Below are 25,880 nucleotides of genomic sequence, written 5' to 3' on the forward strand. Positions count from 1 at the left end.
AATTTATAAAGGCTTTTTGAATTGTTGCAATTTTTTGAATATTTTTAAGAAATTTCACGTACCCCTTGGCATACCTTCAAGTACCCCCAGAGGTACGCATACCCCCATTTGAGAACCACTGTGTTAAGACATACATTTTAAAATACATAAAAGAGAACTCTAAAACAATAACAACTTTTAAAAACACAGGTACTGTGCAAAAGTCTCTCGCTTTCTGTCCCTAAGGACAGAACGGAAGGCTCCAAATGGAAGTAGTTCATAATAGAAATCCATCCATCCATCCATTTTCTACCGTTTATTCCCTTTCGGGGTCGCGGGGGGCGCTGGCGCCTATCTCACCTACAATCGAGCGGAAAGCGGGGTACACCCTGGACAAGTCGCCACCTCATCGCAGGGCCAACACAGATAGACAGACAACATTCACACTCACATTCACGCACTAGGGCCAATTTAGCGTTGCCAATCAACCATAATAGAAATAATTATTATTATTATTATAATTATTGTTATCATTGTATAATCATATTGATAACATTTATAATAGTGTCATAATAATTTTTGTCATTATAATAATCGTAACTGTATAGTAGTATTGCTGTTTTATTTTGTAATTAACTGTTCTGCTTTGCACTGCAGGCAGCGCCTTTACCTTTGTTGTTGTGGTGACCGCTATGAGCACACCTGGGAGGTATTCCAGGTACAAGGGTCAACAAACTGTGGACCTGATCTATTAAAAGTTAGAACAGGTGCAAATGTGCTGCACACAAAGCTGTTCTACGAAGCTTGTGCTGCGATGATTGATCAAAATAGTTCACGCTATTCCATTTAGCTTGTTTGTGTTCATGTAAATGCTGAATATAAGTTGACTACAATAACACATAATGCTGGAGGAGATCCAAATATTATCATTTAGCACCTGCAATGTGATTTATTGAACCGGAAAGTGTTTGCGTCCATTTTTTTTGCATCTATATTTAGCACGTTTTGAAGGAGCGTCCAAATTGGCACAGTAACGCATAAATGTCTACAGACATTGTGGCGAGAAGGAAGCGATGGCTGCAATCACTGGCAACAAAGAGCAAATAATATTTCCTGTGCGTGTCGACATACTTTACGTGCAATAGAAATATCCTTTTTCCTGCAATTAGATTTTTTAACTGCTTGATGACTAAAAGGTTGATTTCATCGCAAAGTGATCTGGCAGACGATTACTGTTTGGTACAACATTATCGTGTAAAAAAGTAGATTCTGTTAAAGATCTCTCTAGAACAACTTTTAGGTGCTTTTATTGTTGATGCCGTCTGTCTTTCAAGAATATAAAATCACACAAATCAATGTGTTTAATGTTTTATAATCTCAATGAAACATCGAAGTTTTGGCCTTGCTTACTAACCTGTACTTGCTTGCATCATTTATTCAACAAGGAAGTGTGAACCCTCAGTCCACACGTACAGTATATCTTATGTGCAACTGCCATCTACTGGTTGAGAAAAGTAACAGGTTTTAAGTGCGCCTTACTGTCCGAAAAATACGGAAAATTAATAACACACGTTATTTTGAGTGCACATGCTACTTCAGCTACTTCAGTTACTTGAAGGGTGTAAGTTGTTATATAGTCAGTGATCAGATCAATGCATTCAGTACATCAGTGAGGAGACTCCGACTGTGTTTGCTGGCAAATTTGCCCTCAAAATAATCCTGAATTTAGCTTCTGTTTCCCGCTCTATTTTTCCCACCAGTGCAAATCCAACTAAACTGAAAAAAAAAACAAGTAAATACAAATACACTAATTTAGTTCTATTTCGGTTGGGTAATTTGGCCGCTAATCATCATTATAATGTGCAATTGCAGGCTGGGCTGCAATGGCAGCATTAAAGGTGATGGTGGTCATTTGGCCAATAAAAAGCGTTGAAAAGGCATTAAATATTAATTATGTAATATGGAATGTTAAGTAATTAAGTCCCAGTGGATTTGAGAAGAAGAAGATCAATGAGCCACATTTACTGAATGCTATTTATGCCTGAGCAGAACGCAGAAATATTATTACTCTATTTATTAATATGAATATCATATCATGTGGACTATTTCATGTTTTTGTTCAAAACAAAGGTTATAATGTGAGAGTGTTGGTTTCAAAGAATTCATGAAACCAAATCATTCCCACGTGTCAGGAACAAATGTCATCCTGTATATTAACATCCATTTCATTCATGCAGAACATAAACATCTCATCCTTTTGTTTACTTATGAATTCTTACATTTTTACATGAAATAAAGGTGTCCAAAAGGGAAATGTCTTTCATTCCAAAAAAGACTGATAATTGGTTCCTGTGTGCTGCACAGTGGTTCAGTGTTTAGCATGTCTGCTTCACAAAAAAATCATGTTAAAATCTCAATTCAAGTTTTCATATTCTACTTTTGTGGGTTTACTCCTAATTTTTTTTTTTTTTTTTTTCATTTTTAATACTACATTGTCCAGTGGGGCTTCACGGTGGCAGAGGGGTTAGTGCGTCAAAAGCTTACCAATCACAGCTCTGTGGTCTGTGTCGCCAGGTCTGCGGGAAGGTATGCAGAGGGAAGAGCGAGACGGCGTCGCTTCCGCAAGCTATGTGACGCGAGAGTATATTTCAGCCTTAAGCAATAAAAACACAAACTCCCCTTTAGAACACCTCACCTGACATTTCTATGGCGGGGACATCATTTAAAAAAAAAAAAAAATAAATAAAAAAAAATAAAAAATAAAAAATTTTAAAAATAAAAATAAAAAAAAAATTGTACTTGTTTAGCGCTTTTCTACCTTCAAGGTACTCAAAGCGCTTTGACTACTTCCACATTTACCCATTCACACACACATTCACACACTGATGGAGGGAGCTGCCATGCAAGGCGCCAACCAGCACCCATCAGGAGCAAGGGTGAAGTGTCTTGCTCAGGACACAACGGACGTGACGAGGTTGGTACCAGGTGGGATTTGAACCAGGGACCCTCGGGTTGCGCACGGCCACTCTACCACTGCGCCACGCCGTCCCTATAAAAAACATGAAAATAATGATCATAATCATGATCATCATAGAACATTTATTTAACCAGATAAAAAACCCTTTGAGATCAAGATCTCTTTCACAAGGGTGACCTGGCCAAGAGGTCAACAGCATATGTCACGGAGCAGTTTCAAAAAAGTAATACGTTAACACAGTGGTTCTCAACCTTTTTTCAGTGATGTACCCACTGTGAACATTTTTTTCATTCAAGTACCCCCTAATCAGAACAAAGCATTGTTGGTTGAAAAAAAGAGATAAAAAAGTAAAATACAGCACTATGTCATCAGTTTCTGATTTTTGAAATTGTATAACAGTGCAAAATATTGCTCATTTGTAGTGGTCTTTCTTGAACTATTTGGTAAAAAAGATATAAAAATAACTAAAAACTTGAAACCAGATCATTCCCACGTGTCAGGAACAAATGTCATCCTGTATATTAACATCCATTTTATTCATGCAGAACATAAACATCTCGTCCATTTGTTTACTTATGAATTCTTACATTTTTACATGAAATAAAGGTGTCCAAAAGTGAAATGTCTTTCATTCCAAAAAAGATTGTTAATTGGTTCCTGTGTGCTGCACAATGGTTCAGTGTTTAGTATGTCTGCTTCACAAAAAAATAATGTTAAAATCTTAATTCTAGTTTTCATATTCTACTTTTGTGGGTTTACTCCTAATTTTTTTTTCATGTTTTCATTTTTAATATGTACATTGTCCAGTGAGGCTTCACGGTGGAAAAGGGCTTAGTGCGTCTGCCTCACAATACGAAGGTCCTGAGTAGTCCTGGGTTCAATCCCGGGCTCTGGATCTTTCTGTGTGGAGTTTGCATGTTCTCCCCGTGACTGCGTGGGTTCCCTCCGGGTACTCCGGCTTCGTCCCACTTCCAAAGACATGCACCTGGGGATAGGTTGATTGGCAACACTAAAAATTGGCCCTAGTGTGTGAATGTTGTCTGTCTATCTGTGTTGGCCCTGCGATGAGGTGGCGACTTGTCCAGGGTATATCCCGCCTTCCGCCCGATTGTACCTGAGATAAGCACCAGCCCCCCCGCCCCCCAGCGCCCCTTAAAGGGAGTAAGCGGTAGAAAATGAATGGATGGATGGATAGACATTGTCCAGTATAGAAATTGTATAATAGCTTATATCAATTTTACAACAAACACATGTTATGTCAATGAGCAAACATAACATGTTTGCACCCCGCGCGACCATGAAACGGACACGCGGTAGTAAATGGTTGGATGGATGGATGTTTTCATTTTGTACAATTAACACAGTACAAATATGTATGGCACGATCAAGATTGTTAATCGTACATGATAATTTTGTGTGTTGATTGTGTAACAAAAAATAAGATTCCATCCATCCATTCTTACCGCTTGTCCCGTTTGGGGTCGCGAGGTTGCTGAAGCCTATTTCAGCTGCAACATGTTATGTTATTTGAGTAATAAAAACGTGTTAGCTTATTTTTCTAACAAAAACATCTTGAATTAATTGTATAATAATAATATGTTATATTAATAGTAGAGTTTAAAATATCCAATGTTTTTTGTATTAAACAATGACTCATACACAATTTAAAAAAAATTAAACAAGTTGTGATTATTTTTTGGGGGATGATCAACCAAGTGCAATTTTATCCTTGAGATACAACATGTATGATATAAAGCAGTGTTTTTCAACCTTTTTTGAGCCAAGGCACATTTTCTGCGTTGGAAAAACCCAGAGGCACACCACCAGCAGAAATCACTAAACAACGAAACTCAGTTGACAGTAAAAAGTCGTTGTCGCATAATCAAGCATGCATCACTATAGCTCTTGTCTCAAAGTAGGTTTACTGTCACCACCTGTCAAATCACGCACTAACTTATTTTGTATTTTTTGTAGTTTTCCTGTGTGTAGTGTTTTACTTCTTGTCTTGCACTTCTATTTTTTGGGGGTATTTTCCTGTAGCAGTTTCATGTCTTCCTTGGAGCGATATTTCTCGCATCTACTTTATTTTAACACTCAAGAATATTTCAGTTGTTTTCACCCAATGATGAGGTGGTGACATGTCCAGGGCGTACGCCGCCTTCCGCCCGATTGTAGCTGAGATAGGCTCCAGCTCCCCCGGTGACCACGGTAGAAAATGGATGGATTATCCTTCTTTGTGGGGACATTGTTGATTGTCATGTACGAATGTACTTTGTGGACGCCGTCTTTGTTCCGCAGTAAGTCTTTGCTGTCGTCCAGCATTCTGGTTTTGTTTAATTTGTAGTTCAGTTTTAATTTTGTTCCGCATAGCCTTGCCCTAAGCTTCAATGCCCTTTCTTAGGGGCACTCACCTTTTGTTAATTTTTTGGTTTAAGCATTAAATACCTTTTTACCTGCACACTGCCTCCTGCTGTTTCCAATATATACAAAGCAATTAGCTACCGCCTGCCACCTACTGATATGGGAGAGTATTACATGGTTACTATAGACAAAACTGACACTCAACAACAACACATCATTTGCAGACTACAATTACTGGTTTGCAAAAAACATGTTTTACCCCAAATAGGTGAAATTAGATCATCTCCCACGGCACACCAGATCGTATCTCACGGCACACTAGTGTGCCGCGGCACAGTGATTGAAAAACACTGATATAAAGTATGAGTTTTTGCCAAACTATAATATTTTTAAATGTTTTTCATTAGCAGTTTTATTAAAACTGTTCTTGAATTTTCCTGAAACTTTGATATTGTTTTATTTTTGGCACGGTCATAATTATCCCTTCTGCTCTTGAAAGGATTGCTCTAATGAAAATAACAATTCATACATGCTGATGCTTTATCCTGCCATAACTCATTTATGAAAGTTATTGTCACATTTCATGCATTTAAGAAGTTAAGAAAAAAAAAAACCTTTGCGACAAAGGTGAGTGAGGAAAAACCTTTGTAGGAAACTAAAGCGGAGTGTGGGGAGGCAGTATGTCTCCACACATAGAGACAATTATTGTAAGTTGTTGTACACTTACATTATCATAAGCTATTTTGCACAACATTTTTTTGTCGATTTCACAATAAAATTCAGAATGGTCCCGTTTTGCCATTACCAGTATCGCACTGCAAAAACACAAGTCAAATTTTGGTGACACAGTTGCCATTTTTAATTGCCTTTTTTCAGCGAAATACAGCATTATTATTTTTTGTATTATTATTAAACAGTTATGGTGCTATACAGTTTTATATCTTGTTATTATATATTATTAAATCAGTGTATACCAGTTGAATTCATATACAAGTTGTTGTAATGATAGTTATTTGAAGTTATGATATTTATTGATGAAATGTATGTCGTCTCGTCACGAAGAACAAGGGGAGTGTTTTGGTGGAAGAGTGCGGGGGGGGGGGGGGGGGCGTCCTGTGTGCCCACAGACACGCTCTCACGCACACACGCACGGGCAGTCGGCAACGGCGGGAGTCTTTGTTGTCCTTGGTCCTCGATGGACGTGTGTTCGTCGCGCGGGTGCATGGAGGTCATGGATCAAGTTGGACACGTCCAGCCGCACGTGCACGCGCAGGACCCCATCAGCTTCGGCATTGATCACATTCTGCACGGCGGCGGCGAGCACCCGTGCATGTTGGCCACGAGGATGCACGAGCCGGACTATGGTCACCTGTACACGTGCGACGCCGGCAACGGCTTTCCGTGCGTCAGCGTTCACAGCGACGGCTACCACGTGAACGCAGGCTCCAACGTCAACTCGTCTGGGGTCATCCGCGTGCCCGCGCACAGACCTGGGACTGGCGGGGGTATGGCATCCATGACCGGAAGTGTCAACAACCTGAGCACGCTCACTTTCCCGTGGATGGAAAGCAACAGAAGATACACCAAAGACAACTTCACTGGTATATACACACACACACACACACACACACACACACATATATATATATGTATATATATATATATATATATATATATATATATATATATATATATATATATATATATATATATATATATTTGATGTTTTTGTCTTGATTTTATAAAACATAAATATTGTTTATGAAACAATTTCATTTCGATAAATGAATGATTTATGATAACGTTATTTCCCCATTGATTCTATCAAAGATGATGATAAATGAACGTTTGAATATCAAGGTTATTTAAAAATTAAATGGCTAATGTAGTATGAAAAAGTACATATCAAGATGAACTGTATTTAACATTATACTAATCATTCATATTGAATCACAATAAAAACGATTGTTTAAAAAAATATAATAATTACATTTTTTGTGTGTGTTTATTCTTTAAATAGACAAACATAGCACCACCACTAATTTAAAAAAGCTAATTAATTGTATTTCCATCCATCTTTAGTGACTGCAAATTTGAAAATCAACTTTGCAGGTGGGGAGACCTTCAAAACAAACACAAATATTAAAATAATTAAATCTCCTTTTGTTTTTTAATAAGGTTTATGCTATATGCGGCATTTCGTTCAAATGACAAATTAACACGTGAAACACAAACAGTAATAATGGAGAAAAAACGAGAACAAGCGTGATAATAATACATTGTAACAACGAAAATAATTAATAATACTATCAAAAAGGATAATGATGCTCATAATAATGATATATTAGTAATGGTTGTTGTATTGTGCTTTTCTACCCCTTTTTAAGGAGCCCAAAGCGCTTTCCATATTCAGCCTTTCACACACACATTCACACACTGATGACAACGATGACAATAATAAATAAAACAATGGGCATGTGTTTTTTATTTATAAGACAAAGTGACATGCAGGCTGTTTTACAAATACAATAAAAATACGATTAAACAAATAACACCCCAAAGGGAATAAGCGGTAGAAATGGATGGATGGATAATATTTGATTGATGGAATTAAAAACATTTAATTGTTGTAAGAGTCGCTGAGTGGACACAAGTTTAAACACTCATGATATATATTTGATGAATAATAATAAAGTAAACCCAGCTGTAAACATGAACAATGAATAATTATTGGAGGGTGACATTGTTTTTATTGCAGTGTGTGTGACTCCACGCTCGGTACCGCGCCGTGTGGGACACCCTTACCAGAACCGAACTCCCCCCAAGAAGAAGAAGCCTCGGACTTCGTTCAGTCGACTCCAGATCTGCGAGCTGGAAAAACGTTTTCATCGACAGAAATATTTATCATCTGCGGAGAGAAATATTCTCGCCAAAGCGTTGAAGATGAGCGACGCGCAGGTGAAGACTTGGTTCCAAAACAGAAGAACCAAATGGAGGTGAAGACTTCGTGCACTTGTATATATTACTCATAATCACACGTGTTTCCTAAAATCGAATAATAATCATGGCAATGCTTATTAACAAACTAATTTAGGGTATTTTCTTCATTCTTATAATTACAAGTGTAATTATACTTATAATTACAATTATTAAATCATTATTATTATTATGTTAATAATAAAACATCAAATCGACGCAATGTATTTAAGAATAACCACATCATTTTTATTTGCTCTATTTTTGTTACCCAACTATTTTGCAAATATTCACATACATTGAAATACATCATAAATATTAAAAATAAAATAAATCCATCATTTTAAAATAAATCATATAATGTAACAGAACATTTGAACACGTTTAACGAATCTTTAAAAATGTACTATCATATGTTTTTTTCATCCGATTAAAATATCATAGTAATAATAAATTGAGAAAGTACATTAAGCGGGGGGAAATACATTCATTAATGTAATGCTAATGTGTGGAGAAATTAGAATTGTTTTTTAAATCATAGTAAATTCTTAACATCATCATTTTGAAAGATAAATAAAACGGTTACTATTTATTTTACTTATTTGTACAGTAATATCTGTATATTCACAGAAATAATGAACATGAGTTAAGAAATTGTGTGAAGGCATGAACTGAAATGTTGAACATGTAGAGAACTGAGATCAAGAACTGTTTGATGCCAGATTATTTAAAATACAAAAGTGGAAAAATACATTTATTTTAACGGGAATCTTTGGATGAGGAAAAAACGGGATCAAAATGGAAAATAGAAAGTGTGAATATTTTTAAGTGAGAATGTGTAGGGATACACGTGTAAATAAGATATTAAATAATTATAATAACATAATAATACATATTAAAGAATGTTTCTGTAGAATGTGAAAACAATAACTAATATTCCTTATTAAAACCATATTATCACGAGTAAGTAAATATTATTAAAACTGAATTTCAAGCTCACATGGACCAAATAGCAGTATGTCAATATTTAAATATCAATATTAACAATTATGAAAATAATAAGGATTATATTAATTATTAATATACTTTGTTCATGTATTACTATATATTTTTTTACAAATATTAAAAATGCATTTCACGCTATGTAGACACAATATACTAGTTAATAATAAAATGTTATGACTACTAGTACTGTTTATTATAATATCAATGGCAAGAATATCACAAATTATTATCACTATACTATTATTGTTACTAATTGTATTACAATTGTTAAAACTGTATTTCAAGCTCATGTAGTCTAAATATATGAACCCATTTGAAATCATGATAATACAAACAAGACTAGTTTTTATTTGTATGAAGACTTGTCCAGGGTGTACATCGTCTTCTGCCCGAGTAAAGCAGGGATATAGGCTCCAGCACCCCACGCGACCCCGAGAGGGACAAGCGGTAAAAAATGGATGGATGGATGGATGGATGGATGGATTAACACAATTAGTAAAGCTGTATTACAAGTTTATACAGTCCATATATACTGCATGTTTATACAAATACTAAAACAAGTTAGGAGCAATAATTAATCTAATTAGTATTATTATTGTAATTATTATTAATATGATTTCAATTCTTAAAATGTAATTCATGTGTATGTAGTCCAAATATGAATATATTATTAATATGTATTGTAATTAATGTTATTACAATGATCAAAACCGCATTTCAGCCTCAGTTGTCCAAATACACTACAGTATGTAATTAATAATCATAACGATAAGCTATTTATTACTAATATTACATTTACTAAAGTTGTAGGCCTACTTCACTCCTAAACGTGGTGGTATATTAATGATATCATTTATATTGTTTTTATTTCCAGGTATCAACGTACAAGCTCACATTTATGTCAATATAATATTGATGATTGTAATTTTAATATTATTATTAATATGTTATAATTGTTAGAGCAGAATTCATCATGTGTGTGTGCGTGCGTGCGTGTGTGTGTGTGTGTGTGTGTGTGTGTGTGTGTGTGTGTGTGTGTGTGTGTGTGTGTGTGTGTGTGTGTGTGTGCGTGTGTGTGTCCGTGTGTGTGCAGGAGGCAGACGGCAGAGGAGAGAGAAGCAGAGCGTCAGCAGGCAAACAAAATAGTTCTTCAGCTCCAACAGGAAGTTTTCCAGAAGTCCATCAAACAAACTTTAGTTCCAGATGCGCTTTGCCTACAAAATAATTCTTTGTTTGCGCTGCAGAATTTGCAGCCGTGGAGTGAAAACACTGCAAAGATTAGCAGTGTGTCAGCCTGCGAATGACTGTGTTCAACTACGTGTCATAATATTTTCATCAAGAACCGAAACTTCACAACTTATCTGACTTAAGAAAAAGTCTTAATGTTTGTTTTCTAACATCACATTTAAAGTGTAAAACAGTGATGTCCAAATTAATAAAATACACGTATTGATTATTAATCACGTGTATAATTAGATACGCTCTTATTTTGTCAGCTACAACCCAATATGCATACAGTAATCTAATATATAATGTACGAAATGACACATCTTCACATGTTTGTTCACACGTACACTCATACTTTTTTAAATATTAGAACATATCCATCCACACGTGTGTATTAGATATACATGCTATTATGCTATCAAGAAACAGATACGCAAAAGACTGTAAGGCAATATTGGCCAATCAGAAGCGCAGATGACGTAATTTCCAGAGGTGGTACAACAGTGAAGATGGCTAATCAGGGTAATGAGGGGCATATTCACGCCTTTTTCTGTCAATGTAGAACAAAAGTAGCAATTTATTTAAGAGTCATTTTAGTATTTTTAAAATCCACTGGCAGACATTGTTTGTCGCTGTACCTTTTTTTTATCAAACGATTTAACACACCAAAAGTATATGTTGACAATATATTAACAGAATAAGGCACATATTTAAGGTTGAGTAATCAATACCGATATATAAATCAAAATCATTTTAAAGACAGTAATGATAGAGTCAATTCAAATAAAAATGATAATAATGGGCTTTTTAAAAGATCATTTAAAAATGTTCCCATAAAGACAATAATTTAGGGGCTTTTCTATGTTTTACCATTTTCCAAGATTGTATTAATAATTAGAAATTATAAAGTCAATCGGAGAATTTTTGGTTTCACTTTAAAACAATCGGCTTGTGTGTACAAAACATGTAACGTAATCATTTTAAAAATAATTTTTAATTTGTTATCTTTCGGGAATATACCAAATTTAATCTATTCTTTCGTATATGGGGACATCTTAATACCATTGTCTTTCTCTTCCCAAAATAAATGTACATGATCACATTCCAAAAATAAATGATTCTCATATTCTACTGTATTACAAATATAACAGTTGTTAACCATAATGTTATATTTTTGGGTAACATTTAAATAATCATTTTAGATTGTATGACTTTACTTTTGGGAAGAAATGGAATTTATCATGTCTTATTTTCCATTGTTTTACTTTTGTAAACTTTTTAGGATATATCGTCTATGAATTGGGCCTGGAAAATATTATTTTACTAACACCCACCTCAAATATAAAGGTATGTATGAATAAGGTGTTGTGTTTGAATATAAAACATCTAGAGTCCTCTAAGATTTTAAAGGTAGAGAGAGGTTTTGCTTTGGTGATCTTCAGAAACTGAGTTCTTGTCAACATTGAAACTCATCTCTGTTTATATGTTAACAAAATGCCATAACTGTCAATACCATACATACATACATATCTATATTTTATATATATAAATATGTATATATATATATATATATATATATACATACACATACTTATATATATATGTATAAATATATATATATATTTATACATAGATATATACATATATATATATGTATATATATAATTATATATATACATATATATATACATATATATATGTATATATATATAATTATATATATATATATATATATATATATATATATATATATATATATATATATATATATATATATATATACTATGTGAATGTCTCTGGCAGCACAACCCTGATGAGAGTGCAGAGGAGGAGGAGTAGACCACGTGGATAGAGAAAGTGGCTGATATCAAGAAATCCTACAAATGGCTGGAAAATGCAGGACTGGCAGACAGCACAGAGGCACTAATAATGGCAGCACAAGAACAGGCCATAAGCACAAAAGCCATAGAGGCCAGGCTCCACCAGAGTAGATCAGACCCAAGATACAGACTGTGCAAAGAAACCCCTGAGTTAGTACAGCACATACTAGCAGGCTGTAAGATGCTAGTTGGATCAGCACGTATATCGAGAGGCACAACCAAGTGGGTGGGATAGTAAACAGGAACATCTGCAAACAGTATGGAATAGAAGTACCCGCATCCCAATGGGTCATACCACAGAAGGTGGCTCAGAACAACATGGCCAAGGTTCTGTGCGAGTTTGGGTGAGACTTCAGCTTCCAGGCTAACAAACAGCTTCTGGCTAACCAACCAGACATAGTGATGGTGGACAAAGAGAAACGGTGGTGGTGATAGATGTGGCAATCCCATCTGACACCAACATAAGGAAAAAGGAATACGAAAAACTTGAGAAGCAGCCGGAATGGATGTGGAAGGTCAAGGCTCGCGTGGTCCTCGTGGTAGTGGGGATCCTAGGAGCAGTAACCCCCAAACTGGGGGAGTGGCTCCAACAGATCCCAGGCACAACATCTTCTGAAGCATCAGTCCAGAAGAGCGCAGTCCTAGGAACAGCCCAGAGGACCTGAACTTAGGATGACACAGATACCACCCCACCGGGGTGAGAAGGAGATTTTTTTTATATATGTATGTGTATGTATATATATATATATATATATATATATATATATATATGTATTTACCTGTATATGTATGTATATATATATATATATATATATATATATATATATATATATATACATACATGTATGTATGTATGAATACAAACCCGTTTCCATATGAGTTGGGAAATTGTGTTAGATGGAAATATAAATGGAATACAATGATTTGCAAATCCTTTTCAACCCATATTCAATTGAATGCACTACAAAGACAAGATATTTGATGTTCAATAATAATTAACTTAGAATTTCAAAGTAGTTGGGAAAGGGCATGTTCACCGATGTAACCACTGTGTTACATCACCTTTTCTTTTAACAACACTCAATAAACGTTTGGGAACTGAGGAAACTAATTGTTGTAGCTTTGAAAGTGGAAATCTTTCCCATTTTTATGTAGAGCCTCAGTCGTTCAACAGTCCGGAGTCTTGTTGTCGTATTTTACGCTTCATAATGCGCCACACATTTTCGAGGGGAGACATGTCTGGACTGCAGGCTGGCCAGGAAAGTACCCGCACTCTTTTAGAATAGAATAGACTTTATTGTCATTATAGTTGCTTACAAAAATATTAAAGACTCTAACTTAAGGTGCCGTTGTGGGAACAAATATGGGGTAATATAAATAACACAAGAGGTAATAAGGTAATAACAAGCAATCCTGTACAATATACAAAACACTATAGAAATACAAAATACTCTACAATATACAGAACAAGACAAGAGTACCGAAGTAATAAATAACAATCAGTGTCAGACGTATTGCACTCAAAGGGTAGTATTCCACAGTAGGGTATTAGGGCAGGATATTTTACTACAAAACCACGCTGTTGTAACACAAGGCTTGGCATTGTTTTGCTGAAATAAGCAGGGGCATTCATGATAACGTTGCTTGGATTACAACATATGTTGTTCCAAAACCTGTATGGACTATTCAGCATTAATGGTGCCTTCACAGATGTGTAAGTTACCCATGCCTTGGGCACTAATACACCACCATACCATCACAGATGCTGGCTTTTGAACTTCGTGCCTATAAAAACCTAGATGGTTATTTTCCTCTTTGTTCTGGAGGACACCACATCCACAGTTTCCAAATATAATTTGAAATGTGAACTCATCAGACCACAGAACACCTTTCCACTTTGCATCAGTCCATCTTAGCTCGGGCCCAGCGAAGCCAGCGGCGTTCCTTGGTGTTGTTGATAAATGGGTTTTGGTTTGCATAGCAGAGTTTTAACTTGCGCTTACAGATGTAGCAACCAACTGTAGTTACTGACAGTGGTTTTATGAAGTGTTCCTGAGCCCATGTGGTACCGCCTGAGGGATCAAAGGTCCGTAATATCATCGCTTACGTGCAGTGATTTCTCCAGATTCTCTGAACCTTTTGATGATTTTACGGCCTGTAGATGGTAAAATCCCTAAATTCCTTGCAATAGCTCGTTGGGAAATGTTGTTCTAGCTGGTATCCAATTCTAAAGTTGATAATTATTTTTAAAAAAAAAAGAGTTTTTCAGTTTGAACATCAAATATGTTGTCTTTGTAGCATATTCAACTGAATATGGGTTGAAAATGATTTGCAAATCATTGTATTCCGTTTATATTTACATCTAACACAGTTTCCCAACTCATATGGAAACGGGGTTTGTACATCGGTCATATTTAAAGTCCTCATGTGTCCAGGATCATATTTCCTAAGTTTAGAAACATAGTTTGAATTCAAAAATATATATTTTTGTGACGATAAAAAACAGCGATGTAATCATTGTAGCATCGACTACAGTAGATACGCTCTTGTACTCATTATTATTACAGTGGGTGTCAGGTGTAGATTCACCCATGGCATTTGTTTACTTTGAGGAGCGCAACCTTGTTGTTAGCGGTGAGCTATTCTATCCCCCTACATGTGTAGTGAAGCAGCTTTAGCTATTCCTCGTCCTGTAAGTTCTATATTTGTAAGACACATACTTTATTTGTTGCCAGGAAGCGAGGATTAGTGATTTAGAAGTATCTAAAACACTGCAGACTGCGGATGGACTTTAGGCGCAAGATAGCTACTTATGTTTTAAAGCACCTCATGCTGAGCAGTGTTTCAGTGTTATAGCTTCTGTAACGCCGGTTCGGCATCGTGGTTCGATTCCCTCGAGGATGCGTCAAATGAAAGAACACAACAAAGGTAAGATCTAACAAATTTATTAACAAAAAGTGAGCTCTGAACAAAAACACTGGAGCAAATAAAAAGGGAAACAAAAGACGCTAGCGTGAAAGCTAGGAAATATAAAGAACCAAGATTTGGCACGATGGCACAAAAAATGAAAACAAAGATGATTAGCATGTGAGCTAAAGATGACAACAAAGTGGCTTAGCTAATGAGCTAGCGAGAAAAACATACCTGACATTACTTGTTGCATGTGAGCAAATTAGAGTCCCAGAAAGAATAAACAGAAGAGGCTGGCTTATAAAGGGAAGGTAATTAGCAGTGAACAGGTGTGCAGGAACCGGGAGTAACAGCTGAAACTAATAAGTAACCATGGTGATGGACTAAACGGGAAATAAACGGATCAGACGGAGAATGAGAACAAAGATGGAAAAATAAACAACAATATTTGAAGATCCGAGTCACGGATCGCAACAGCTTCACCTTTATCATTCATTTTAAGCCAGAATGTGTCTATTCTATTTTTTTGTTCTACGCCATGTCATCTTGCTCAGATGTCATATCTGCATGTAAGTGCTTAGAGCACTTACAAGCAGACGTGTCCATGAATGTTGTCATTCATCTAGATCAGTGGTTCCCAAAGTGGGCGGTACCGCCCCCCTGGGGGCGGTGGAAAGATCTGGGGGGGCGGTGAGGAAGAAGGGGGCGGCAGGGGGGCGGCAGTCCGAAGTCGAAGTCAGAAGTTCGAACGTTTGTTTGACGATTTGTACACAACACGTGCAGCAGGATGAGTCAGTGGACGACGCATCAGGGTCCGGTTACCACACGCCGCTCTGGCCCAGTCAGATCCGACAGCATAGACTACAAAAGCAAAAGCTCAGGTTTGTAATTTCAAGCTTGTAATTTTCAGAATTTTATCTTATAATAAAAACCGCATTCTGGCGGTCAACATCATCTTGAGTTCAAGTCAACATGAAATTGGGGACTCGCCAGAACGCGCCGTGTTGTGTTGTGTTGAGCTGGTTAGGGTGGTGCATTCACTGATATATATTGTTACGAATATATTGTGTGTATTGTACACACCTGGATGAACTGCACAGAGACATGTCTGAGAGATTTGAGGACATTTTATTGCTTGAAATACCAGACTGGGTGATCAATCCATTCCTAAATGTCGACGGTGAAGAAACTGGAGTGGCAGAGGAAGAACTGATTTCAATTCAAAATGACATTGAGGTAAGGCCAAAGTTCAAAAGGTCATATCAAGATTTTTGGTTACAAAAAAAAATCTCTGACTGCTATCAAGTGCTGTGGAACAAGGTCAAGATGTACTTTATTGCCTTCCCAACATCATATTTAGTAGAACGGGGCTTCAGTGCAGTCGCCTTGCTTCTTTCCAAGCAAAGAAACCGACTGAAAATTACTGACCGCGGGGATCTACGACTTCTTCTTAGTGAGTTCCAGCCTGATGTTGAGAAGCTTATGTCCCTGCACCAAGCACATCCATCCCATTAATATTAAGTGTGAGACAATGAAGGTTACTGGTGGAATGTTTATTTACCATTCTATGTTGCTGAAACAGTTAAAACTGCTAAAAAATAAATTGGTTTACTAAATTGGGTTTTATTTGTGAAATACACATTTGTGTTTAACCTTTCTCTTTTCAAATTGCAGCATACCAAATATCAAGAAAGAGGTGTTTGTTTCCATATGTGTCTGTGGGGGTGGGGGCAGGGGGTTGGGGGGGGGGGGGTGCTAGGAATTCACTGGGGAGCCAAGGGGGCGCCAGCCTGCAAAAGTTTGGGAACCATTGATCTAGATCATTGTCATCTCATAGCATTCTATCGTCGCAACTGGACTGTTTGGTTTGTTTTAGAAGACGTTTCGCCTCTTATCCGAGTAGGCTTTATCAGGCACAATTTATGGTCTCAGTTAGACTTCCACTGGCAAAGAAGCGAGAAAGCAGCACCTCTCAAGCTCCATCAGGTTGGATGGGAAGCGTAGTGTCATGATCTGGCAGCTCCGTTGCCACCTCCCCGCTTTTTGTTGCGGTGCCTAGTTTTTGGGTCACGAGGCACACCTGACACCCATTTCCTTCTGACTACTTCAGCTCTCCAGTCTATTTACTCGGTGCCAGAAAATTCCTGATGGTTCACCCTTCATGTCTATCCTTCGTGTTCATCTCCTCTGCTTTGGCCCCACTCACGCTTCTTGTATCCGTGACCAGCTTTTGTGTGCATACTTAGTTTTATTCCCTCACTCCTTTTCTTCTCTGCCTTGGGGTCCTACTTCAGCAAAACACAGCGACCAGGGCGGCTAGAAGATGAGTTTGCATTCATGTTTTTAGGTATGGAATCACTTTTACAGTGTTTTTTTACAACACTAAAGGGACAAGCGGTAAATAATGGATGGATGAATGTACATTATGGTGCGTATTATACCCACATGTAGGACCTGAAACATTCAATCAAAATTAATTTTATAGCCCTTAATCACAAGCACCTAAACAGGCTTTACAAACTCACACCATATCTCCTGTTTTAATTACACTGAATACAAGATCAATCCAAAAAGAACAAAACTGTTTATTGAAAAACATTTAGAGGAGATCATAAACATACTAACCATCCATAACATGGATTTTGTGTAATACATAAAATATAGAAACATCTAGGACATGCAATACTCTGCAAACAAAAAAACCAAAACAGAACACTAAAAAACATTGCAATGAGTATAATTTCAGCAAACATGTGTCATGTGGGACTTGATAGAAGTATTTTAAATATTTATTTAACAAAACTTCCATGTTGATGCATACCTGTTGATAATAAAGAAACACTGCTCAAATTGTGAACACGTCAACAGCCAAATTAGCTGGATGAAAAACTATTGTACAGTCAGATGTTCAGTTGTAAATATTTTCAAACAAATGTATATTAAGACATGACAGCTAGCTTACTGTTGGTCCATTACATATGAATTTATCCTGTGCCTCCGGTGGAAAAAAATCCCTTGGTGGATGTTTTACCAATAATCTTTTTTTTTAAATGTACAATAGCATTATAGTGTCACCCATAGCAAAGCAAAATTGAAGATGAGATCTCATTCATGTCTTATATACATCTCCTAGACGTAAAACAGCACTAATCGAGACCAAAGTAGTTTTCTCATTCTTCTCAAATGTATCTCCTGAGAAATAAGGCTCACAGTGAACACTGTGAGAGATCTCAAAGTTTTCTAACAGTTATCTCTTCTCCCGATTTCAACTCAGACCAAAATGAGAGATGAATGAGCTGGTCTCCATTATGTCTCTGTGAGAGATATACATGGTTTTGTTGCTCACTACTCACTGTTTGAGTTCTCAGATGTCTCTTTTCTATTTCGGCAAAAATAAAATTGATGAGTATGGTTTCAATATGTCTCAATGATGTCTCAGTGAGAGATATACTTGTTTTGTCTATTACTGCTCATTGTTTGAGTTGTCAGATATGCCTCTTTTCTATCTTAGGAAAAATAAATTCAATAATGCATTTTAATTGGAACAATTTAATTATACCTCAATCATACTCCAGTTTATCTCATGCCAACATTTGGAGAAAATAATTAATTCAGGCAATATGGATATATGCTCTGTAAACTATAGGGTTTATTTACATAATGTTCTACTTAATTTATAGATTTCTTATACACACGCCATGTACAGTAACTCAGTGACTACAATTATGAGATTTAAAACTGAACCCAAACAATACTGATATGATCACAAAACCATTTTTAAGATCTTTTAACATTTGTGAACTTTCTAGAGCAGTGGTTCTCAAACTCTTTACACAAAGTACCACTTCAGAAAAAATGTGGGTCTGCAACCACCATGATAAGGACTAATATTAAAATACAGTAGCGGAGTATACCTACAGTAAGTATTCATTAAAAAAAGATTGTGATTTTATTTAACAAGTAAATTTAATAAATTGGCCACTGAAATATTACAGACAATGCAAAAACTTAATCAACAATGATACTCTATATACAGTACATATTTACAGACTTTTACAGCATCCACGGCAACATCACATCGGTGTGTATTTTCAGAGCATTTACAACAATGATCAAATATTTGATTTGTGGTTTCTTAGGCCAGCTCAGTTCTTAATTAGTTATAACTTTTCAGGTGTGTTCGGGAAATGAACTGCAAACACAATGCCAGGCATTGATGTGAAATCAAGGAAAACAACTTTACCCAATATGTCATCCAAGGATACTACTGTACTGGCAGAGGTTTCCAATAGAGGAATGACATGACTGCATGTACCATTTGTTAAATCTATCTTGCAGCAAAGAAAAAACAGCATGTTTAAATTCACAAACGAGGGTCCATTTGGCACATGATTGTGCTATGGTAAAGAAGAAATCAATCTGTCCATACTTTGTTTGTCCGTCATTTGAAAAAAAACTTTAAATCTGTGTCGTCTATTACCTTTACCATACTGTTTTGATGTGAGATCGTTTCTCTTAACTTGTGCCCTGTGAAAGATGCTTACTGTACCAGAATTGATGCAGTGACCAGCATGTATTTGCCATCCAGATAGGTGAACTGTGTCCTATAGAAGTTCACTAGATGCTCCATATAGATTAATCCTAGACAAATCTTTGTTTTCCCGACAGAAACTATCATCTTTAGTTATATGTCAATGACGCCAAATAGCGAAAGTGAAACCGCTTCTGTCAGGACATGATCTCGAGAAATTAATTCACGCCTTTATCTCGAATCGTTTAGACTACTGCAATGCCCTGTATGTAGGCATTAGCCAGGCCTCCCTCGCCCGCCTGCAGCTCGTGCAGAACTCTGCTGCTCGTCTGCTAACACAGACCCGCAGACGTGAGCACATCACCCCTATATTACCGTCCCTTCACTGGCTCCCTGTGCGTTACCGAATCATTTTTAAACTCCTTCTATTTGCTTTTAAATGTCTAAACAACCTCGCCCCAAAATATCTCTCCGACCTCCTTCAGCCTTACTGCCCCACTCGATCCCTAAGATCAGCCGATCAGCTGCTACTGACGGTCCCTGACACAAGGCTGAAGCTTAGAGGTGACATAGCTTTCGCTGCTGCTGCTCCCAAACTCTGGAACGACCTACCTTTGAGTGTTAGACAAGCCTCCTCTCTTCCTATTTTTAAATCTCTCTTAAAAACGTACTTTTATTCCTTGGCTTTTAACACTAAGTGATATCCATCCTGCAATGGCGCCCCATTATACACCTGCTGTGAACCTGTTTTTATGTTTTTATGTTTTATTTATTTATTTTTTATCATGTTCTGTTTGTGTTGTGTTGTTTGCTCGGTCCTCGTATTATCTTTTAACCTGTCCATTGTACAGCACTTTGGCTACCCCTGCGGTAAATTTTAAATGTGCTTTATAAATAAAGTGGATTTTATTTTATTTTATTTTTTTATGTCTGTAAAATTCAGCTATGACATTCCCTGGTTTAATAGTTTGTGAAATAACAGGAATAGACTGCACAAGTTTGACTGCATTTACCATCTGCATAGGTATATTTTGAGTACCATGTATCGTTAGATACGCTCTTATTTTGTCAGCTACAACCCAATATGCATACAGTAATCTAATACATATAATGTACGAAACGACACATCTTCACATGTTTGTTCACATGTACACTCATACTTTTATTAATATTAAAATATATCCATCCACACGTGTGTATTAGATATACATGCTAATATGCTATCAAGAAACACACACGCAAAAGACTGTAAGGCAGTATTGGCCAATCAGAAGCGCAGATGACGTAATTTCCAGAGGTGGTACGACAGTGAAGATGGCTAACCAGGGTAAGAAAAGGGCATATTCACGCCTTTTTCTGTCAATGTAGAATAAAATTAGCAATATATTTATGAGTCATTTTAGTATTTTTAAAGTCAACTGGCCAACATTGTTTGTCGCTGCACCTTTTTTTATCAAACGATTTAACACACATAAAGTATATGTTGACAATATATTAACACAATAAGGCACATTACAATATTCCAAACATATTCAAGGTTGAGTAATCAATACCGAAATATAAACCAAAATCATTTTAAAGACAGTAATGAAAGAGACAATGCAAATAAATAAAAATGAAAAAAATGGGCTTTTTAAAAGATAATTTAAAAATGTTCCCATAGAGACAATAATTTAGGGGTTTTTTCTATGTTTTACCATTTTCCAAGATTGTATTAATAATTAGAAATTATAAAGTCAAAGGGAGAATTTTTGGTTTCACTTTAAAACAATCGGCTTGTGTGTACAAAACATGTAACGTAATCATTTTAAAAATAATTTTTAGTTTGCTATTTTTCAGGAATAAACCAAATGTAATCTATTCTTTCGTATATGGGGACATCTTTATACCATTGTCTTTCTCTTCCCAAAATGAATGTACACGATCACATTCCAAAAATTGTTTTGTGTTGTTTGCTCGGTCCTCGTATTATCTTTTAACCTGTCCATTGTACAGCACTTTGGCTACCCCTGCGGTAAGTTTTAAATGTGCTTTATAAATAAAGTGGATTTTATTTTATTTTATTTTATATGTCTGTAAAATTCAGCTATGACATTCCCTGGTTTAATAGTTTGTGAAATAACAGGAATAGACTGCACAAGTTTGACTGCATTTACCATCTGCATAGGTATATTTTGAGTACCATGTATGAGCCTTAACAAATATCCATTTTTGTTTCAAAGTGGAAACATGAATAAGTCCATAATGAACCAAGGGCCCTGACACTGTCTGCCAGGTGCACAAGAAGGTGTACATTCGCCGTTTCGTACCGCTCACAATAGAATGTAGCCATTTGAGAACAAAAATTCCACAATAGTTTTTCTGCATGATGGATCCGTACAACCGATATAGATCCCATTAACAAAATGAAAATGGCTTCACATTGTTGCAAGAATTCCACGGAAAAAACTCGGTCCATAGAACAGCAAAAAGCTGTTCTATGGGATGCCACTGATCGGGGATATCTAGTTGACGATGGAGGACAGACTTCCTGAAATCGCATGTCAATTTATTTGGTATTCTTTGCCATGCTGAAGGGCTGACGAGAAAACGCTGCAGAAAACCACAACACCATCAAAAGGCACATTACACCGAGGAGGAAAAAGTGCATGTCATCTACGGCAGTGCCTTTGATAAGGTTATACATGTTAAGATTGCTCAGGCAACAGGGACCCTTTACCCCTTTCACAATGGTTCTGGTTTCATTTGCGATTTTTATATCCAGTACAAACTTTTCATTGGTGCGCAGTGGCCCTTTTAGATCTCTATGTTAGAATGGAAATACATGGGCGTGTCCTCTTTCCTTGGTTTCACAGTCTTTCCTGGCTGTTCGCATTTGTGACATCCAAATTTCCCATTGTATTGCACTGAATTAAGGACTAATGCTTTACTGTAGCAGGCCAGTTGCATGTTCTAGCAATGGTGAGCACTTTACACACAAAAGGTTCAGATGTCAAATCTGCAGTTAGCACAATAATTCCATCGTCTGCAAGCTTACTCAGTGTGTCACTTAGTGGTCTCAAAAATGTAACCATTGATGGTTTTGAATCCCCATACCAAAGTCCAGCAAATATCATATTCTCTCTTTTTGTGCGTTCCATGAAGCTCAATTCATTGATGATACAATAAAAAGGCCACACTGAAAACTTGGATGATTTGAAAATAGGTACCCCATCGGTGTTCCAAGTAAGTGAGATGTTTTTAGGGTCACTAAGAGGACCACCCCTATCGACAAGCTGTCTGTAAACTTCTGCATCATATATATCTTCAATTTTGTTAGCATCTGCCTTCTTTCTGTTTAATCTGAAGTTAAGCTTCTCCTGCAAACCTGGCTTGAGGAACAATGATCTTATTTGAGCCTTAATTGGAACCTCAATAAAGGATGAGGATCTTTCTTCTGACACACTGGTTCCCACAAGACAGGCATTTTATTTGTTTACTTTCTAACGGTCCAAAACAATTACTGCAGTATTTATGTAATAAAATAGGCGATGATGCAGACCGGTGTCAAGCCAAATTTGTGCCCGGCCTAAATAAGTGCCCAAGGGGGGTGTGCGCATGCCCGCACCTGTGTGCGCATGCGCGCACCTGCGCAGTCCACAGGTGCGCCGGGCAGTTTTTTGGCAGGGCGGCGTCATTGTCAAACCAACGTGTGTGTAGCGAGAGAGAGAGACTGTCCACTATTTTTAAAAGCTTAACTCACCAAAATTAAAACTACTGACAAAAAAATGTTTGTTATGGGACATGCGGATTCTGCGTCTCCCTCCGCTGCGGGTCCAACCAGAGGACCCGCTGACAGCGCACTCCAGACACGCCCCCGCGTTCATCAAGCAAACCGCGCCCACTCTCCGCCGCAGCCGGCTGCAGTACACACCTGTGACTGATGACGATGAGCTGCTTAAAAGACCAGTGGACCCAGGGATCCTGGCGGGAACTTAGTTCCAAATGCGTACCGTAAGCAAGCACCCTGCGTTATGCGAACCTGCTCTCCCTGTTCCCTGTACCTCTACGACGTGTTCTCAGTGTCTTCTCCCGTGTCCCCACAGAATCTTCCGTCGCCTGCAAGGTGAGCTGTGCGTCTCACTCGTTTCCCTGGATCTCCATCTGGATTCTGACTGCCTCCTTCGTTCCTAAACCCCTCGCTCGTTTGACCTGGACCCTCTGCCTGCCCCATGGACTTCCGCGTTCTCTCTTGTCAACACTTGGGTAAACCATACTTCAGTTAATTTACACACTTAGACTTACACCATACACTCTACAGTTTTTGCCACACTCCATTTACTTAGTATGTTTTCTGTTGATTGATTATATAAATTCATTTATATATATATATATATATATATGTGTGTGTGTGTTGTGGTTTGTGCAGCCCTTTGAGACACTAGTGATTTAGGGCTATATAAATGAACGATTTATATATATTTATTTTAATAAAAATTTGGACATACTGCCACCTGGTGTTAGTCTGCCGTCATCTCCTCTTAGTCAAACATAAGTTTTTGAACTACTGCACACTGTTTAAGCAGTCTGTATTCAGACTATCAGGACAAAGTAAGTTGAACATTTTCAGCAAATAGCTTAGGGCCTTGTCAGTAATTTTATGACTGTTTACATAACCATGATGATCAGAAGGCACTCCGCCACGGTTACTGATGCATTGTCATGTATTGGTTTGTCTGTTGTGTCCTTGTAATTGGACTCTTCTGCACACTCCTCACTCAAACTATCTTCAAATACTTGATTAAACATATGTCCGTCATTGTACATCCAATCCCCTATATGAGGGAGAGCTTCCTCAAATGATTGAGATGGATCATTCTCAGCATCGACATTTGAGGTGCTGGTCATATTATTGGGATATCATGAAAAAGTTGATTTCATTAATTCCATTAAGAAAGTCAAACTTGTAGAATGTATACATTCATTCCAAACAGACTGATACATTTCAAGTGTTTTTTTGCCAAAAAGGAGATGATTATAGCTGACAACCAATGAAAACCCTAAATTCAACATCTCTGAAAATTAGAATATGGTGAAAAGGTCAGATATTGAAGACACCTGGTGCCACACTCTAATTAGCCAACTAACTCAAAACACCTGGAAAAGCCTTTAAATGGTCTCTCGTTTTGATTCTGTATGACACACACACATGGAGAAGACTGCTGACTTGATAACTGTCCAAAAGATGACCATTGATACTTTAAAGGAGGGCAAGACACAAAAGGTCATTGCCAAAGAGGTTGGATGTTCCCAGAGTTCTCTGTCCGAGCACATTAATAGAGAGGTGAAGGGATGACAAATATGTGGTAGGAAAAAGTGTACGAGCAAGAGGGATAACCGCGTCCTGGAGAGGATTGTCAAAAAAGATTCAAAAATGTGGGGGAGATCCACAAAGAGTGGACTGCAGCCGGAGTCAGTGCTTCAAGAACCACCACGCACCGACGTATGCAAGATATGGGCTTCAGCTGTCGCATTCCTTGTGTAAAGCCACTCTTGAATAAAAGACAACGTCAAAAGTGTCTCGCCTGGGCTCAAGACAAAAAGGACTGGACTGCTGCTGAGTGTTCCAAAGTTATGTTTTCAGATGAAAGTAAATTTTCTATCTCCTTTGGAAATCAAGGTCCCAGAGTCTGGAGGAAGACAGGAGAGGCACAGAATCCACGTTGCCTGAAGTCCAGTGTCAAATTTCCACAATCGGTAATGGTCTGGGGTGCCATGTCATCTACTGGTGTTGGTCCACTGTGTTTCCTGAGGTTTAGGGTCAATGCAGCAGTCTACCAGGAAGTTTTAGAACACTTTATGCTGCCTGCTGCGGACCAATTTTACGGAGGTAAAGATTTCCTTTTCCAACATGACTTGGCACCTGCACACAGTGCCAAATCTACCAGCACCTGGTTTAAGGACCATGGTATCCCTGTTCTTGATTGGCCTGAAAACTCACCGGACCTTAACCCCATAGATAACTTATGGGGTATTGTGAAGCGGAAGATGCGAG

At 37.3% G+C, this 25,880-nt stretch overlaps 1 protein-coding gene across 1 annotated transcript; it reads left to right on the plus strand.

Moving 5' to 3' along the window:
* The first annotated feature begins 6,473 nt into the window (after positions 1-6,473).
* On the plus strand, positions 6,474-12,034 carry LOC133558818 (T-cell leukemia homeobox protein 1-like). The gene is made up of 3 exons (XM_061909958.1): positions 6,474-6,918; positions 8,076-8,313; positions 10,392-12,034. The coding sequence occupies exons 1-3, from the start codon at positions 6,513-6,515 to the stop codon at positions 10,600-10,602; spliced, it is 855 nt and encodes a 284-aa protein (XP_061765942.1). The 5' UTR covers positions 6,474-6,512; the 3' UTR covers positions 10,603-12,034.
* The last annotated feature ends 13,846 nt before the right edge of the window (positions 12,035-25,880 follow it).

This window comes from Nerophis ophidion, linkage group LG09, assembly GCF_033978795.1.
Source record: "Nerophis ophidion isolate RoL-2023_Sa linkage group LG09, RoL_Noph_v1.0, whole genome shotgun sequence".
Taxonomy (NCBI): domain Eukaryota; kingdom Metazoa; phylum Chordata; class Actinopteri; order Syngnathiformes; family Syngnathidae; genus Nerophis; species Nerophis ophidion.